Here is an 18,009-nt window from a genome sequence, read left to right as displayed (position 1 = left end):
ATTTAATAAATACATAAATCTGACATAATTGTTTTAAAGAATAAGTGTTAACTTAAAAAATTATATTTTTATCTTATTAAATTGAAGATATTTTTTTTAATGTTTTATTTTTAAAAATTCTTGTAAGAAGAATTCAAATTTCAAATTATTGAAGTTTTTTTAAACATGAAATAAATTAAATGAAAATTTACTTTTTATTATACATTTAAGTACTTTATTTGTTATATTTATTAAATTTTTAAAAAAACCTAAATATTACATTGTCCTTTAACTTCAAAATGTATTTGAATATTATTGATATTATATGATCTATTTGATCAATTTTAAACATTGAATTCATTAAACAGATAAAAGTATAATAAAACTACACCTTAAGTAGTATAATAAGTCAATTAATTCTAATACATAAAAATTAATAAAAAAGTATTGATTGTGCTGAATGTAAATTTACCATGTAATGTATATTTAAGACAAAACAAATAAATATGACATCATAATTTCTTAAAAATAGAACTTAAAGGCATAAAAAAAAATTTATTCATTGATTTATTTTTCAAATCCCCAAGGATCTAATTGTTGATCATGTGATTCCATTATGCAGACCGATGATTCAGCAATTTTCGCTAATAGCTTCTTTAGATCAGCTTGAGAGAATAACTGAAAATAATGATCATGTATAATGTTAAGTTATTTATATTTTTAAATTCTTTCTTATTGCAATTACTTGGTAGAACTTATTGGTCTTGTCTGTTATGTAACCAGCTAACTTGATACATTCAGTATATCTTTCAGCACAATGCAATATAGTATGTAACAGCATAAAAATCTAAAATAAAAATGTGTTATACTTAATATATTTACACAAGTTGGTTGAAAATAATTTAAAACTACTAAGCTTGTAAAAAAATGATGTAGTATTTACCACTATAAATACTCACTTTTGGGATACATATAGTTCGCAGAAGTTCAAAGTGTTCATGACGATTTTTGTCCTCATTTTCGTGGTCAACAAGCCAGCCATTGGGAAAGAAAAGCAGATTAAAGAGTTGTTCAACAACAATCTGAAAATTTAAATTAATATTTTACCATCATTTTAAATATGACAAAATAACTACACTTACTTGTGATGAACTGGATACATTCTTTTTCCAATTGCCTAATGCTATTTCATACTGTTCCATGTTGTGATCGTAGATCAATTTTTTAGCATAATCTACATTTCCATGTAGTTTGATAGGTTCAATTGGTTTTGTTTGATGATATTCATGGAACCATTCAGAAAATCCTTCTTCCGCGTCCTAAATTTAAAATGCATGAATAATCTTATTTGAAGATTAACATTTGATATTCAAAATTATAGAAAATTACTTACCAAATAACATTTATAAGCTAAATATTCCAAGATGAGTGATTGTATTTTTCCAGAAACTGATACCATATCCAGCTCCAAAAGTTTTTCAATATCAATATCAGCATTATTCAATAATCTATTGATTGAATCCTTCTGAACCTAAAGTTTTAGTTAATGGTATAATATTTTTATTTGACCGGAATAAAGTAAAATACCTTATTAAATGCTAAGCGGGCTGCTTGGATTTTTCCTTGAGCAACAAAATTACGTACAACCGCATTAATTTGCATAAATGCCTCTTCTACTTGGTGAGGATAATAAATTATCCAATCTAATGCAGAAATTAGTTCATAGTCATCATTGGTAATTTCCGAAAATAGGTCTTGGCCATTTGTCATATTGGTGAATCGGTTTCTATAATTTTTTTGATTATTACATATTTTATTATTTTACATTGCATAAATATAGTTAATTATGATATAACATACAAATTATATCAATTTATTGATTATTGACAATTACAAAATATGAAAATATAATTTTTGATCTCATTAATAAAAAAAAATATAATAAGTACCTGTACGTCTCAACAATACGTTTAGTTATCTCTTCGACTGGAAGTGAAAACTTTTCAGCAGCCATCAGTCCACTAGTTCGTTGTTCTGACAAAACCATTTTTTCCAGGAACTTGGAATATATAATAACTTGACTAGTTTGTTCCAATTGAGATGTATAATAAGCTACTAACATTGGATCATTCATGGGAATTAAAACCTAGCAAAAATTATAATTTTATTAAATTAGCAGAATAATGAATAGTTATATTATTATGAGTAACTGTTCGTGTTTTTAAATTCAAACATACCTCAATATATTTCTGTATTATTAAATTGGCAGCAAGCTCATCATGTTCAATTCCAGCCCAACGAATGACCAAGACTAAATGTGCAAGAAAACGCAAAAATTGAGCATCTGATTCCAAGCTGTTTTCAGCCCAATCTGCCATGATATTCACTAATTCGCGAAACTGATTAGTCATAAAATACTGTTGAATTTGGCGTTTGGGTTTATGTGCTTCCTGACGTACTGCCAATTTAGGGTTGGATTTCAATTCGGACACAATATCATCCAATGACATTCTATAAAATAAAAGGATGAAAATTAAGTTTACATTTCCAGAAAAAATAATTGTAAACAAAAAAAAAATTCCCATTACTTATACTCCCAATATTTCTCTGGTAAACTTATAAAGTTGTTTGACTTGTGGGTTTGTATGTGGCTTTCAACAGCTACGTTTACTATGGTATGAAGATGTGCCCATAAAATATCTTCCCATCGGCTACAGACAGGCAATACGGCATCAATATTTCCACATAATATTCCAATTGTAGCTCTCCAATAAGGTGAAGTTTTATTATTTGATGATATTTTCCAAGCGCAGACCTTCCAAACATCTCTATAATGCATGATGATATATTATTATAGTATGTGTGAAAAAACTGTTTTGTAATATAGATAAAATAAAAAAAACTAAATACCTATTTGGATTCCCGAGTACTTCGTCTGAAGGCTTTTGTTCTTCTTTAGGTTTATAAAACGGATCATGATACAGCCGCCATCCTTCCAATATTGCTGACCTCCAAAATTGACCATACTGACAACACAACAATTCAGCTTTTTCTAATCGACCACAACGAATCTCAGTAAACACTTGGGTTAGAAGTCTATCATCGTCAACCTATTTAATTATATAATATATTAGAAACTATTATCTAAGATATATTAGGTAGTTTTAAAATCAATTTTTAAATGATGACATTTTATTAAGGACTATACTCTATACTCTAAATGTAAATAAAACTATCAATTATAAACCAGAAGCTTGCACCCGAATTAACCCAAACCCCTAAAACCCACAACACCCCCAAGCACCCTTAAAAAATCAAACACCTAAAACCCATATAACCTGAATGATTCTGTTTTCAAAACACCCGTCTTAATCAAAACAATCATTTAGGTTAACCCGAATAATTTTGTTTTTTACAAACTCTTCATGTGATATATTATTTTGTATGTATTTCTTGTGGTGAGTTAGATTCTGTAGTTAGCTGCTTAATAATAATAATAAACTAACAGGAACAATCTTACAATCAATGATCAATCATAGGTAAATTCAATAATCATTTACTTGAAAATAAAATCCAATAAAATCTTATTATACCTAATAGGCAGTAATAGGTATGATATAATATTAATTACTTTATTAGTATATAAAATAAATCCAAATATAGCCAATAGCAATATAAAATATAGAGATGGTTTCAACAAAACTGAATAACGTATTGACAGTCGTGGCCAGAATACCAAATACTAATAACTAATAATACCTAGTATTATTTGCCACTAATTTCCCAAGCGGTATTATTATACCTAAATTAGTAACGAATATTGTAATTCGCGGCTATATTTACCAGTTTTCCGGAAAATCGTAATTTATATTTTATTTAATTTCTCTACGGCTCAACGCCCCTATATCCTACCTATTTTAAACATTTTATTATATCAGTCAACTTTGAAAGTGGTAAATTGTATATTTGCAATTTGCAAGGCTGGGCATTAACGAGTTAAAAAGTTAATTTAATTTTAACTTTTTAACTTAACTAGTTACTTTTGGCTTTTCATTAACTTAACTGTTAACTTTCTAAATTTCTTTATAATTAACGAATTAATTTTTCATTTTAAGAAGTAAGTTAAGTTAATTTATTAATTTAATATTTAATTTTTATTAATATTAATTTTATTATATTTCACTATATCAGTCAATTTCGTTTTCATGTCAAAAAATATTTACCGTCTCCCCAAATGTCAGTCAAGTCCTACCAGTTCAAAATCTAATATTCTGTGGTACTAAGCAATATGGTCTATGGGGAGGGGGTCCCCAAAAAATTTAGTCAATTTGCGCCTATGATAATAACCATCAGTAAAATATAAAAGGTCAGACACTCGATTGCTCAGTTACATTTAAAAATCTTTGTGGTAACATCACTGATGTTAAATATGATAAAAGATAATTAGTCAAGACGAGTAATTTTACATTTAATATATCATATATTTTTTAACAATAATAAGTAAGCACATACTTGGTCTAGATCATGAATAGATCTCGTTTGCCTGGTAGGTGCATCTGGATCTAATTGAGTGACCATAGACCCGGAACTTTGATATATTAATTCTTTTTTCTAAAATCATATAAAACATAACTATGTAGGTAAATCTTAAAAATGTTAGGTGTTCTATCCATATTGCTAAAAAAGAATATATTATATTGTACCAGGTGATACTTTTATCATTGAACACTTATTATTTCAAAAAGAATAAATGTTTTTGAAAAAAAAAATTATATAGGTTTCTAGTTGTTAAAAAACAAATTAAAAAAAAATACATATTTTACAAAAAACAGAAAAAAAAATTTAAGGGTAAAAATATAATTTTACAATAAAAACCTTGTTTTATAATGACTTGAAACCATATAAAATAAATATTTTCAAAACCTTTGAATAATGAGTGTCCTGCGGTAAATGAATCACCCGGTACTAAGATATATACCAATAGTTGACCCAAAGTATTTGGCCAGGCAACTTCTTCATCAGAAAAATGTTTTGCATCTTTCATGAATTCATTTTCCATACTCTCAGCAGCACAATGTTCTAACCAATCAACAATTCTTTGTATCTGAATATAAATATCAATTTTAAACATTGGTAATAGAACAAACAATTTATATATATTTTTTCATTATCTAAAAAACAAATAATTAAAATTACCCCTTTTAATTTCTGATCTTCTTTGAACAATGCATCTGCTAAATCTCGTTCGCTAACTATATTTTCAACTTTTTCAGGTTCTAAATGTTGTACTTGAAATAATGTTAGCAGTAAACGCCATGTATTTAATTCTTGTTCTAACCAATCTACATTCTACAAGCATACAAAGTAACATAGTACATTAAAATAATGTTACTGAATCAAATGATGTCATTTTTTTACTTGATTTTGATCTTTTAAAATGGATATGGTGTCTATACAGTTGTCAATAAAGTATTGAAGAATTTCCAAAAGTTGTAGAGGTGAACTAATGCGAAACGCTTGAAGAACATCTAGAAACTGATTGAACAATCCATTTTCACCTAATGAAACGAATATTATAATACATATTAATAATTATTATTTTTTACATTATTTTCCAGAGAAAATAATAACCATTTTAAATCTTACAATTTAACCTTGGTTGAGCTACAGTTGTATCAAATATAGCACTAAGTTCCCCGGGTGTCAATGAAACAGACAAATTGAACTGAGATTTTCTAAATTTTGATTTAGACAAATCATCAGTGAAATCTAATTGAGATTCATTCTGGCCTGTAAACAATACACATATTATGGAGGCGATGATGAAAGGTTCTACCAAAAATAATAAACATTTGAATGTATCATAATATAAATGTATCTACTTGTGTCCAAATCAGCAAATATTGCAGCTCTCCTAGAATCGTCCATAATTTTGTTTAGATGATTAAGCAAACGACATTTAACTATTTTCTGTGACCTACGTGTGCTGAATTTAAGTTTAAAGTAGATGTCTGATCAATAGAATCTTAAACTTCATCAAAAATGAAAATTGAAAACGCTAACAGTTAAACAATTTTGACGTTTTAACAGAATAGATAACTCACTCGTCCAAAAACCGGGGATCTGGATAAAGGAAATACGGTTATCTGATTGGTCATGATCAAATCAGTGTAGCTACATGCATTAATTGTACAGATATGGTACAATATTATTGTATGTAATTTTCGTGGTTCTAACATTTCATCTATTCTGTGGTTCTAAAGCATGGTTTAAGATAGTCACTTGATTGAAAATTTTACTGCAAATAGTCGTCACCACCGGGAACGCTGTATGTCCTAAAGAGGCCGATGAACGAACACTTTAGTACACCAAAGCCATGGAAAATTAAAAATATAATATGATTAAAGGAATAAAATTCAAAATTGTTCATTGCATAATGACTTTTATGTTCTAAATTATTTGTATGCATGTAATACTTTCTTTTTATCAAATACAATTATTAATATTATTAAATATTGTCATTTTTAAATTTCCTATTACAAAAAAAATATATGAAAAATGTGAGAGTTAATTCACTAAATTGTCATACATAATACTTTCAAAGTATTACAATTAACAAATAATAATTATTAATTACCAATTATTATATTGATTTTAAATACAATTCATAATACTAGTATTCATATGACCTATGTGTTACCAAAATGCATACATTTTGAATACCTTTTTATAAGCATTTATTACTCAGTTGTACCTATCACCATTGATTTTATAATATATTCACAATATTTATAGTATATTATAAAATCAATGATATTACCTATATATTATTATATATTATTAACAGATATCCTGGGCATAGAAACTTATCTATATTATGCTAAATGGTTGATAGATTTATATGATCAGTGCTTATTTTCTTTAGACTAAGCGTTTATGGAAAAAGTTTAAATACTTAAATTTTAATATTATTATTAATATTTTTCAAAAGTATATTAAAACATTAATTTACTATGTACATTTTAATAATATTTATCTGTGTGAAATAGTACATGTAATTTTAATATATATACCTAATTTAGAAAAAACAATTAATAATTTTGATTAAGATCTTTGATTTTTGATCAGTTTTACATTAATTTAGAGAGCCTCATGACAAAAAAATTCGAGAAGTACTGTACTAGATTATACTGTAAAGTATCTAAATATATATAACTAGCTGTCCCGGTAAAATATCATGTTTGTAATGTTGCATTTCAATTTTCAATTTAAAAACTTCATATACATTTTTCACTGTTTATTTTTCTTACATAATTTGTAGTTATTGATGAAATATATAAACAACATTTTTGACAAAGGTTGGTTGCTCAATACACAGTCAAATATTTAACCAAACATAACATAACCAAAACCTCATTAGGTATATTTAAATTAATTTAAAAACAGTCAACTTTAATATGTACCTACCGCGAGTAGTACTTCGATAAGATATAATGCTTGAAATCAAAATGAAAATGTTCTATTTTAATCTTGATTTCACTTATCGATATGCGTTTTTCCAATTTAAATTTAAAATATAGTAGGAATTTGATTTAATAATTTTTATGATTTTCATATCATTCATGTCTTTTTTACATTTTAGATTCTGAGCGAAGCGATGAATGTATTGATTCTACAATGATGTGTGTTTTTTTTTTTTATTTATTTTTTTATTTTTGTGTCTGTCATCACCTTTTAGGACAGTAAAAGTGCTTGGATTTTTACAAAATTTTTTGACTCTTTTTGAGCTGTTTACGGCCATTGTCAGTTTTCAATTTTTTTAGTTTTTTTTTCTATAAATATCAATAAAATTTTATCTGTTGAGTAAAAAAGCTTGAAAATTTAATAGAAGGCTCCCAGGTTATTGTTTCAAAGGCAGATGAAAAAAATTAAAAATCCTTCACTGTACCCACTTGTAACCTACCGTACAGCAGAGCGACATCCACTTATCCACCTTTTTATGGTTATAATTTTGATTTCTCAACTAGGAACGAGAAACCTGTCGTCGTTTGCAAATTCCATATTCGTTATTCCGCATGGCTATGAAATGGGCCTAATAAAACGAAATACCTATTAGTTATTACTTATGATTAGCTAAAGATGACAAATATTACGGACCTATCAGATATAATTTAATTTTAATTTTTTCGATTTCAACATAAAAAATACATCATTAAGAAAAATGTCGATTTTTATATTACTTTTAATTTCTTAGATGCTTTTAAACGATTTTTATCGATATTTAAAATCGATTTTGAAACCTATGTCAAACCCTGAATTCATTATCAATACAATGTAATTAAAATTTCTTATTTATTTGGATAGGTGCTAGATTTAAACAAAAATTTTCCATTCACTGATATTTGATGATATTTTAATTTTTAGAATACACATGGGTATTGTTTTATAAAAAAAAAGTTTATTTTGAAATTGTGTTTCCTCGTTGAAAATGAAAAACTTTACGGTCAACCGAGTAATATTGATGTAATAATATTATGATGACTTAATATTATAATATACTGCGTGGACACTTTTAAAAAGGTGGACGCACTCATTTTTTCGAAAAGTTTTCACGTATTTGATGTAGGTGTCTCACACTAACTTTAGTAAGATCCACTATGGATACAATTGTGTTTCATGTTATACACATCTGTAGTGGAAATTTAATGTGGAATATTTTTGCACATTTACCCACATAGCAAATATACGATATTAATATTCGGTTGATATCTAGATTATGTAGATTCTGAGATATTCGATTTTGTATATCCTTTAATTGTTAATGTGATAAATGACAATTGATGTTCAATATTATATATTTTTTTAATATTCCTGATATATATAACTTCAAATATTTCAAAAATTGTTTCAATAGAATAGTCCTAAGATATTTTTTAAATTATATCAATTATACATTTATTAATACCTACGTCCTACATATTATACTAATATAGTAATATCTAAATATGTATATCTAAATGTATACATAGGCTTAATATCTATGGAATATCAAAGTTTAAATATTGAAATACTTATTCATTATTATATTATATGTTATAATATATGATACAGAAAACCAATTTTATTTGGCTATTGATTGAACATGTGGTTATTTCTTCAGGTATTAAGTGAAAAATTAATTTTCAAAAGACTTGTTATTCGCAAGTTACATTTAGACTTTGAGATAAGCGCTCATGAACCATTTAGAGACGTATTACCAAATATGGAAATTCAAGCATGTCGATTTCATTTAGGGCAGCGTTGGTGGCGAAAAGTATTATATTATAAATATACACATACTTAATACAATTTTAATATTAAACGTATTCAATTTATAGATACATTCTGAGCAGCAACTCCGAACAGCATATTATACAAACGACGACGCGTTAGAAAAATAGTTAAACCAACTAAACTAATTAAACAAATTTATTTCACAACTATTGTTAATTGTATGGTCGCATACTTAATTTTAAATCGTAGTTGATTTTTACATGTTGTGTGCTTTTTTTTCTGTATTACCGTATTAATGTGGAAATGCAAGCATGTCGATTTCATTTAGGGCAGTGTTGGTGGCGAAAAGTAATTATGCTTAAAATATATTATAAATATGCACATACCTAATAAAATTATAATATTAAACGTATTAAATTTACAGATAAATTCTTAGCAGCAACTCCGAACAGCATATACAAACGACGAGTTAGGAAAATGGTTATAACTATTTTTCGGGTTGTCATTCGTACCACCACATGACATCGAAAATGCATTCGTTGAACTTGTATCTATGTGTCCTATAGATATAGGATGCTTATGTTCTTAATACCTATGTATTGCATTATTTGCATTCTTACGTAGAAGATGATTGTTTATTTCCACCAACAATTTGGGCTCAAGAGCCGTCAGAAAATCCTCGGTAATACTATAATAACTATGTACAGGGTGTAATAGAATAAATATTTTAAAACTATCAGTATAATAACTATAACCTTTTGTTTTTTTATATTTTTTTTATTGGTGTTAGTACAACAAATGGATTGGGAGTTTCCATAGAAGTTTCCATAGAAGTTTCCTGGAAGTGGGAATGACAATAGCCCCTAAAATGCTATTACATCTCAACCTTAATAAAAACAAGGAATAATTAAAAAAATGCAAGGGAATTGGCCTACAAATCTGAATATGTGTTCATGAACAAATAACATCTCAACGTAATATGACCGATCCAATAATAACATTCCGTACATCACCACGATGTGCGACGGCTGCTCACAACCGTATCGACATCCATCAAATATAACTTCGGTAAGTTTGCAAACTGTACCGTTTATTCTTGCGGAATGCTAAAGAAAATTAATTTATTAGATAATTATTATACTATAACAATTTTTAAATATAGACGTTTTCAACTTACAGTTATGCACATGGATTTCGATCAGATTGGGAGCGACGTCTTTTACGGCATTGTTCTAATGAATCCAAACATAAATGATATACATTATTATAATATTGTTATGTATAGGTACGGGTTAGGTATATTAAATTAATTTAGTAGGTAGGTACTATAGTTTATTAATTATTTTTTTACTATGCTTTTATTGTATTAAATACACAATGACTTATAACTTACATTATTGGATCGAGTTGAGATACCTGTCGATAAACGCAGTTTCTATAGCATAATAAAACATCATCATTGCCAGCATTTACGTGAGTTTTATTGTATTTGTGGGTGTGTATTATTATCGTATAACTTGTCTACACTAACTCGTCATTGAGACAACGTTCGGCGGTGCTCTTCAATCGTCCGAGATCGGGATTGGTGCTAGCATTCACTGCGTAAGACCGCCAGCATCCGCCGTGGTGTATGAGAGGCCGCCAAGGTCTTCGTGTCCCTCTGCCGTCGTTTGTCATTTGTTGAAGTTATCATCCACATAATTCATCATCATCGTAAATCTAAGTATAGGCTTTAAGTATTCGTCCGATTTGTGTGAGCTCGGTGGTCATTGCACCAAACCGATTCCGACCACCGAGACATCCCCCACTTATAACTAAACTCATCTTCCATGTTCCCGTGTATGAATTCAACTTCCTTGGTCCCGTAATTTTAAGTCTATTTTGAACGGCCTCCCGTCGTCGTCGTATCTTGTGTTGCCTACCCCGTCAGTTTTTAAGGCAGTGTACATTAGGTTGCTTATGTCAATCACATCGGGCGTCTTAGTTTTATTGTCACAAGTCCCAAGTGGCAACCAAAATTATCAGGCTATAATATTATCATCATCGTAACAAGCCCATGTGGCAACACATACTAATATACTATAGTCTAGGTACACTGCACTATTATACTGCTGTAAATACCTACATTATAATATATATCTAGCTGTCCCGTCCGACGTTGTCCAGGCCAAAGATTTGTATTTTAGATTCAGAGTGGAGCGATGAATGTATTGATTTTACAATAATGTGTTTTTTTTAAATTTTTAAATTTTATTTTTTATTTTTGTATCTGTGTACACGATAAGTTGTCGAAATAATGTTTCGATTTCCAACTTCAGTATCTTGTTCGATGGGAAAGTGAATATTGTTGGTGCATTGGGAGGTCAAAATTTAAAATTCCCAGTAATTTTCAAAAGCGACGTGAAAAACAAAAGAAAAATTCATGAAAAAAAGGGGAATTTTTACGCAAAATCTGTTTTCGAGAAAATCGATTTTGGTTTTTGGTGCAACTCTAAAACAAATGACCGTTATAGGTACGTGAAATTTTGACTGAATGTTTATATTAGCATTTTCTATACACCATAAAATTTTGAAAATATTTTGACTCTTTTTTAGCTGTTTACGGACATTTTCAGTTTTAAATTTTTTTAGTTTTTTTTTTTCTATAAATATCAATAAAATCTTATTTGTTGGGTAAAAAAGCGTGAAAATTTAATATAAGGCTCCTATCGTTCTAATAGCAGTTGAAAAATATTAAAAATACATAGGCACAATTTTTTTTTATAAGTATTTAAAGTTCAAATTTTGACAACATTTATCAAATTTATAATTTATTAATTATTTTGTAGTTAAAAATGTATAAAATGTTTAACTTTTATGGCTAAGGATTGAAAATTTAAAACAAGGCTCCACGTAAATAGGTTATATATAAATTACTTTATTCACAATAATATCATCAAACAAAAAAATAAAAAAAAATAAAAAATAAATAAAAAATAAAAAAAAAACACACATCATTGTAAAATCAATACATTCATCGCTTCGCTCAGAAACTAAAAAATGAAACGTTCTGAGAGGTTTCAAGAGTTTAAGACGTAAAAATATATTGAACTAGTAGAAATTTTTTTACCAATCGTTTTAATGTGCTTAAAAATATATGCTATTTTTATACACGCTCGTACATTTTACAAGCACTTCACGAGTACAACATATTATATTATTTCGATCGAATTCAGTATTTTTTATGTCGTAACTATATTTATTACCATAGGTTATGATAAAAAAAAAATTCAAGTAAATTAAATTTTTTATTTATTAATTTTTCTTTAATAATACCATGTGAGTTCAGAGATTAATTAATTTAGGAGGGAAGGAGGCTACGCGTAACTTTTGAAAGTGCCTGGCCACTCCACCATTCCAGCCTCCTTAGTTGAGCTTATGTCCATAATCTATATCCGTTGTTCATTCTCATATTAATTCTAAAACGTATAACTTATTATGTAGGTATACCTAGGTATACATAGTTACACAACTATAATATAATAGGCATCTGGCTATTATTGAATAAACAACTTTACCGTTTTAAATGCTAAAAACGAAATAATATATTAAATATAATGCCATAATGTAATAAATAATATCTTAGTCCATAGTAACGAGATTTGCTTATTTAAATTTAAGTTTTTAGAATTAATTATGGACACGACCACAGGCGTCCGATCAAACCCATACCGGACGACGAACTTAGAGAGAAACGCTGGTTGAGTTAGATAGAATCATCGGGGTCCAGGAACTGCAGTGGGTCCAGACTGGAATGGCGCCTATACAATAATGAGACATACTGCACAGAGGACAAAGAGAGGACTAGCGGCGGGCAGACGGACCTGGACGCCACGAGGCCGATCCCGAGTGAACGCGGTCGGCCTCCTCTGCAGCGGTGACCGGGCCACGTTCTCGTTGGGCAGCGACGACGGCTTAGGATTGGTGTACTACAACGTAATATGCGGCCGAACGGCCGGCGGAGGAGGAGGAGGATGCGAGCTCGACGGTGGAGATGGATAAAAAAAACTATGGCGTGCAGCGGCACTTGTAGCAGCTGAAGAAGAGGATCGGGATCGGCGAGGACGAGTTTGGAGATCAGCCGCCGCTGGAGGACCACCGAAGGCATAATGTCATGGAAATGCTGCCCGCGTCCGGGAAACCGGCCCGCCGGCGAGCGAGGACGGTGTTCGTTCTGCTGTGGTCGGGGCGGGCAAGCAGCCGGGCGAACGGGACTAGAAAGCCTGCTGCAGATGTCGAGGTGTGCGTGCCAGAGTTGCAGGTGTCGGGACCGGGAGATGGTGACAACAGAGTCGAAGTTGAGGAGGAACAAACGGAGTGACGGTGAAACTGAACGGGTTAAGAAGAGACGTAGCAGTTCCGAGAGAAAAGGACTACATAACATTTATACATAACAGCAAAAGCCGGCACTTATAGATCAGCCAAACCCATGTCCAAAATCCAAATCAAATATTACCTATACTACCAATTACCAAACAGACAACATGACAACACATTATACATTATAACGTAAGTTATAAGCACACATTTATGAACTAAAAGTGTAACGACCTATTATATAATAATATAATATACTATATCATAACAATGTGTCGAAAAATCGTCAAAATTGTTAATAATTATTCTCAAAATTACAATTTCAGCATACCTACGATTGACCGGCGAGCTTCCAAATGAAATGTTCGCCGGAATTCTTAAAGCCATATCGCACTGCTCGGAACTGCCATCGTCTTCAAACCATCTTACCCTTTTATCAGTTTCACCGTCATCTCCGAAAGTTCCTCATCCTCCTCTAGTCACCATCTCCGGTTCCGGCACGCACGGGCTGCACTTCGATCTGCAGCAGAAGCTTTCTAGTCCAAACCGCCCGGCCGACCGCCTGCCGGACCCCAGAACGAACACTCGGGCCGGTTTCACGAACGCGGGCAGCATTTCCGTTGTGGTGGTCCTCCGGCAAAGGCTGATTTCCAGACTTGTCCTCTGCTTGGTCCCGTGCAGGCTACTGCCGCCGCTGCATGCCATAGAAATCGCCGTCGAGCACCAGAGCGTTCTCCTCTCCAGAAAACTGCCGGCTTGGTTCGGCCGCTTGTTGTAGTGCACCTCGCGCCGTCGTCGCGGCCTGACGAGAACCCCCCGCGGGGGTGGCTCGGTGGCCGCCAGCCGTCCTGGTCCGACAACGCGCCGAAAAATGTCCTCTCGTCGTCCTCAGTGCAGTATGTCCATAAGCCGGACATTCCCCGATATCAAAAACCAGCGTTTCTACTCGGCGGTAATCGACCGGTTGAACAATAACAATAGGAATTGGCGAAATACTTTCAAAATTTGTCTTAAAATACAAAATACATTTGATTTTAATGAGTTATTATTTTCAAATACAGAAGACTATATTATATAGATACACTTGAAGAAAAAAACCTACATATCTAATTAAATAAAATAAATTGTAAATTATTTAAGAATAAATTGATGGTTGTTTTACAAAAGCCTAATTGTTTTGATTTTTTCCGAATACGTTTACTCAGCCTGAGTTATAAATCATATGTTTCATAAAACATTTATTCAACTAGTCCTAAGTCCTTATATTGAAACGAATTAAATGTGTCTTAAACAGTGGTAAGTAATAGGTTGAGTGCAAAAAATGAAAATACTTTTATTTAGTATTAACTTAGATTATTAAAAAAAAAAGTGGGTAAGTGGATGTCGCTCTGCTGTACAGTAGGTTATAAGTGGGTCACTGTAATGGATGGTGTTAAATTTGAATTCAATGATATAATATCATTGTATAAGAAAAACGATTCTGAGCGAAAACGGTCAGTCAGCCTATGATATTACCAAGTATATTTGATGATATTATTGTGAATAAAGTAATTTATATAATATCACTTATTTACGTGGAGCCTTGTTTTAAATTTTCAATCCTTAGCTATAAAAGTTGAACATTTTATAAATTTTTAACTACAAAATAATTATTAGAATCAAAATTTTTTGGTGTATAGAAAATGCTAATATAAACATTCAGTGAAATTTTCAAGTATCTACAGTCATTCGTTTTTTAATTACAATAAAATAAGAAAATTGTTACATGAGAAATCGAAAAATTTTCAGTTTCCAATTTTATTAGTATTTATTTCTATGGATGTCAATAAAACTTTATTTGTTGGGTAAAAAAGCTTGAAACTTTAATACAAGGCTCCTACTATATTGTTACAACGATATTTGAAAAATATTAAAAATCCTTAGACACAGTTTTTATTTATAAGCATTTAAAGTTCAAATCTTGACAAAATACGGAATAATCACGAAAATTAGCAATTTATTTTGAGTTGAGAATTCATAAACATTTTTCTTTTTAAATCTAAGATTTAAACAAGCAAATCAAATTTAATTTTTATGAGCGTTTGAAATTCATATTTTTACAACATTTGATATTCACTCGATTTCTCATGTATCGATTTTGCTATTTTGTTGTTATTCAAAAACGAATAACTGTAGATACATGACAATTTTTTTGAATGTTTATATTTTAATTATCTCTACATCATACAATTTTGAAAATATTTTGACTCTTTTTTGAGCTGTTTACGGACATTGTCAGTTTTCAATTCTTTTAATTTTTTTTTCTATATATATATATCAATAAAAATTTATTTGTTGGGTAAAAAAGCAAGGCTCCTGATATATTGTTACAATAGCAGTTGAAAAATATTAAAAATACATAGTCACAATTTTTTTTTATAATCATTTAAAGTTCAAATTTTGACAAAATTTATCAAATTTAAAATTTAATAATTATTTTGTAGTCAAAAATTTATAAAATGTTCAACTTTTATAGGTAAGGATTGACAATTTAAAACAAGGCTCCACGTAAATAGGTTATATATAAATTACTTTATTCACAATAATATCATCAAATATACTTAGTAATATCATAGGCTGACTGACCGTTTTCGCTCAGAATCGTTTTTCTTATACAATGATATTATATGATTGAATTCAAATTTAACACCATCCATTACAGTGACCCACTTACCCACCTTTTTAATAAATATATTTGTACAAAATGTTTATACCATATTTCTTCTAATTATAATATAAACTAGCTGATCCCGTGCACTTCGTTGCCCGTCAAATGTACCAATTCTCTATGACTCAAACTTTGTCCAATTCGTTGTTTAATATTCGGTGTATGGTGTTCAAAATTTATCCTAACTTTTCCGTTGCCTGGAATAAAAATTCTGATTCGCAGCAGTATATTATCAGGTAGGCAATCTACCTGTGGTAGATCGCGGACCCCGCGCTGTTTATATACGTATTATGATTTAACTCTTTAGTATCAAAGTTACACCAATTTTGTCGTATTCCACCTATGGTGAATTAATATAATCAATTAATACAAAATCCTAACCTAACCTAACCCTACTAATATTAGATGAATAAAAAAAACCTAATTTAACCATTTTCAAATTAGTTTGTCTTCTTCACAGATGTCTAATCTACACACAAAAACATTCACTTTTCCGGTGGATTTTTTAAAATTTTATTTCCTTCTCCTGTAATTTACGAACATCTTAAAAAAATTTTGAGCCAAATCGGACCAGCCGTTCTCGATTGATAAGGTAACGTACATTTTTCACGCTCCATTTTTATATATATAGATATAATATGTAACGAATTACAACCATTTAGATTGACAAAAAAAAATTTTTATGTATGCTAAAAAAAATCATGTGTGACCCACTCTTTGCCTATCTACAGCCCATATGAGTTGAAAAATCAAGCTGTATACACCCTCCAATTTTCAATTTCCTATATTTCTCCTGTAATCAATAGCAACCATTTATAAACAAAAATGTCTATCGTAAATCTCAAAATACCCGTTTGAGCACCTTTCCGGGATGAACCAACTGGGTCTAATTGTGAATCTAAACCATTCAGAAAAATTATTATACATTAAAACATTCCCCGTGACTCGACCGATTTATCAGTGAAAACAATATCTAAATAAGTAGAGATCTTTTCGAGATATGCTCGTACATACAAAAAAGGAGCAGTGTTTCTCTGCTATATTATGCATGCTATATACATATAAACATTCCTCTTGAATCACTCTATCAATTAAAAAAACCATATCAAAATCCGTTGCGTAGTTGCTATAAAGATTTGAGCATACAGAGAGAAAAAGGGACTTTGTTTTATAATATGTTAAGATGAGACATAATATATTATATACATGGGCATAAATAGTTTATGCGCTTAGATTTTATTTCGGGTACCTACGGTTATTTTTGATTTATTGACGCGGTAAAATCCAATAGTTCGTGCGGTTTTTAAATAAAAATTAAAACGAGGAACCCGAATTTGCCGTATAAGTGCAGTGGGTGGTTTTGGTGGCGGAAGGTTGTAAAATTGACGCAACCCCGCTATACATTATATATAGTTATAAAAATAATCTACTCTGCGCTTCGTCTGTCCATCTGCACGGATAAACTATATATGCAACACTCCTATATGCTACAGATCTCGCGGTTAATCTCCTATATACATCAGACTATACAGTCCTACACATTTATTATATAATCTGTGTATCTATACTTAACAAATTGTACACAGAACAGTGCCACACGTATTAAAATATATATATATACATGTAATATAGTAATTACACAGAGTTACCCTCCACGCGCACCGCACTCGTCATTATATATAATATCGTACATT

General features: G+C 30.1%; 1 protein-coding gene and 1 pseudogene across 1 annotated transcript; both read right to left on the bottom strand.

Annotated features, from left to right (window-relative positions):
- Positions 1-440: 440 nt before the first annotated feature.
- On the bottom strand, positions 441-6,081 carry LOC132950401 (nuclear pore complex protein Nup107). The gene is made up of 16 exons (XM_061021835.1): positions 5,862-6,081; positions 5,626-5,769; positions 5,398-5,537; positions 5,176-5,328; positions 4,958-5,083; positions 4,492-4,590; positions 2,890-3,089; positions 2,568-2,807; positions 2,217-2,490; positions 1,929-2,125; positions 1,567-1,765; positions 1,373-1,510; positions 1,122-1,298; positions 939-1,061; positions 725-826; positions 441-657 (listed from the first exon to the last, which is right to left on the bottom strand). Exons 1-16 carry the CDS (start codon positions 5,905-5,907, stop codon positions 547-549), a joined length of 2,469 nt encoding a protein of 822 aa, XP_060877818.1. The 5' UTR covers positions 5,908-6,081; the 3' UTR covers positions 441-546.
- Positions 6,082-13,945: 7,864 nt separating this feature from the next.
- On the bottom strand, positions 13,946-14,525 carry LOC132949859 (uncharacterized; annotated as a pseudogene).
- Positions 14,526-18,009: the final 3,484 nt, after the last annotated feature.

This window comes from Metopolophium dirhodum, chromosome 8 (assembly GCF_019925205.1).
Source record: "Metopolophium dirhodum isolate CAU chromosome 8, ASM1992520v1, whole genome shotgun sequence".
Lineage (NCBI taxonomy): Eukaryota > Metazoa > Arthropoda > Insecta > Hemiptera > Aphididae > Metopolophium > Metopolophium dirhodum.
This window is presented reverse-complemented; position numbering and strand designations above follow the sequence as displayed.

Bases quoted from the DNA above. Each gene is read 5' to 3' on its own strand.
- LOC132950401 (XM_061021835.1), bottom strand. From the start codon at position 5,907: ATGGACGATTCTAGGAGAGCTGCAATATTTGCTGATTTGGACACAA. The intron at 1,766-1,928 runs GTACTTATTATA...AAAAAATTATAG, and splicing joins CGTATTGTTGAGACGTACAG to AAACCGATTCACCAATATGA. The intron at 1,511-1,566 runs GTATTTTACTTT...CTAAAACTTTAG, and splicing joins CCCGCTTAGCATTTAATAAG to GTTCAGAAGGATTCAATCAA.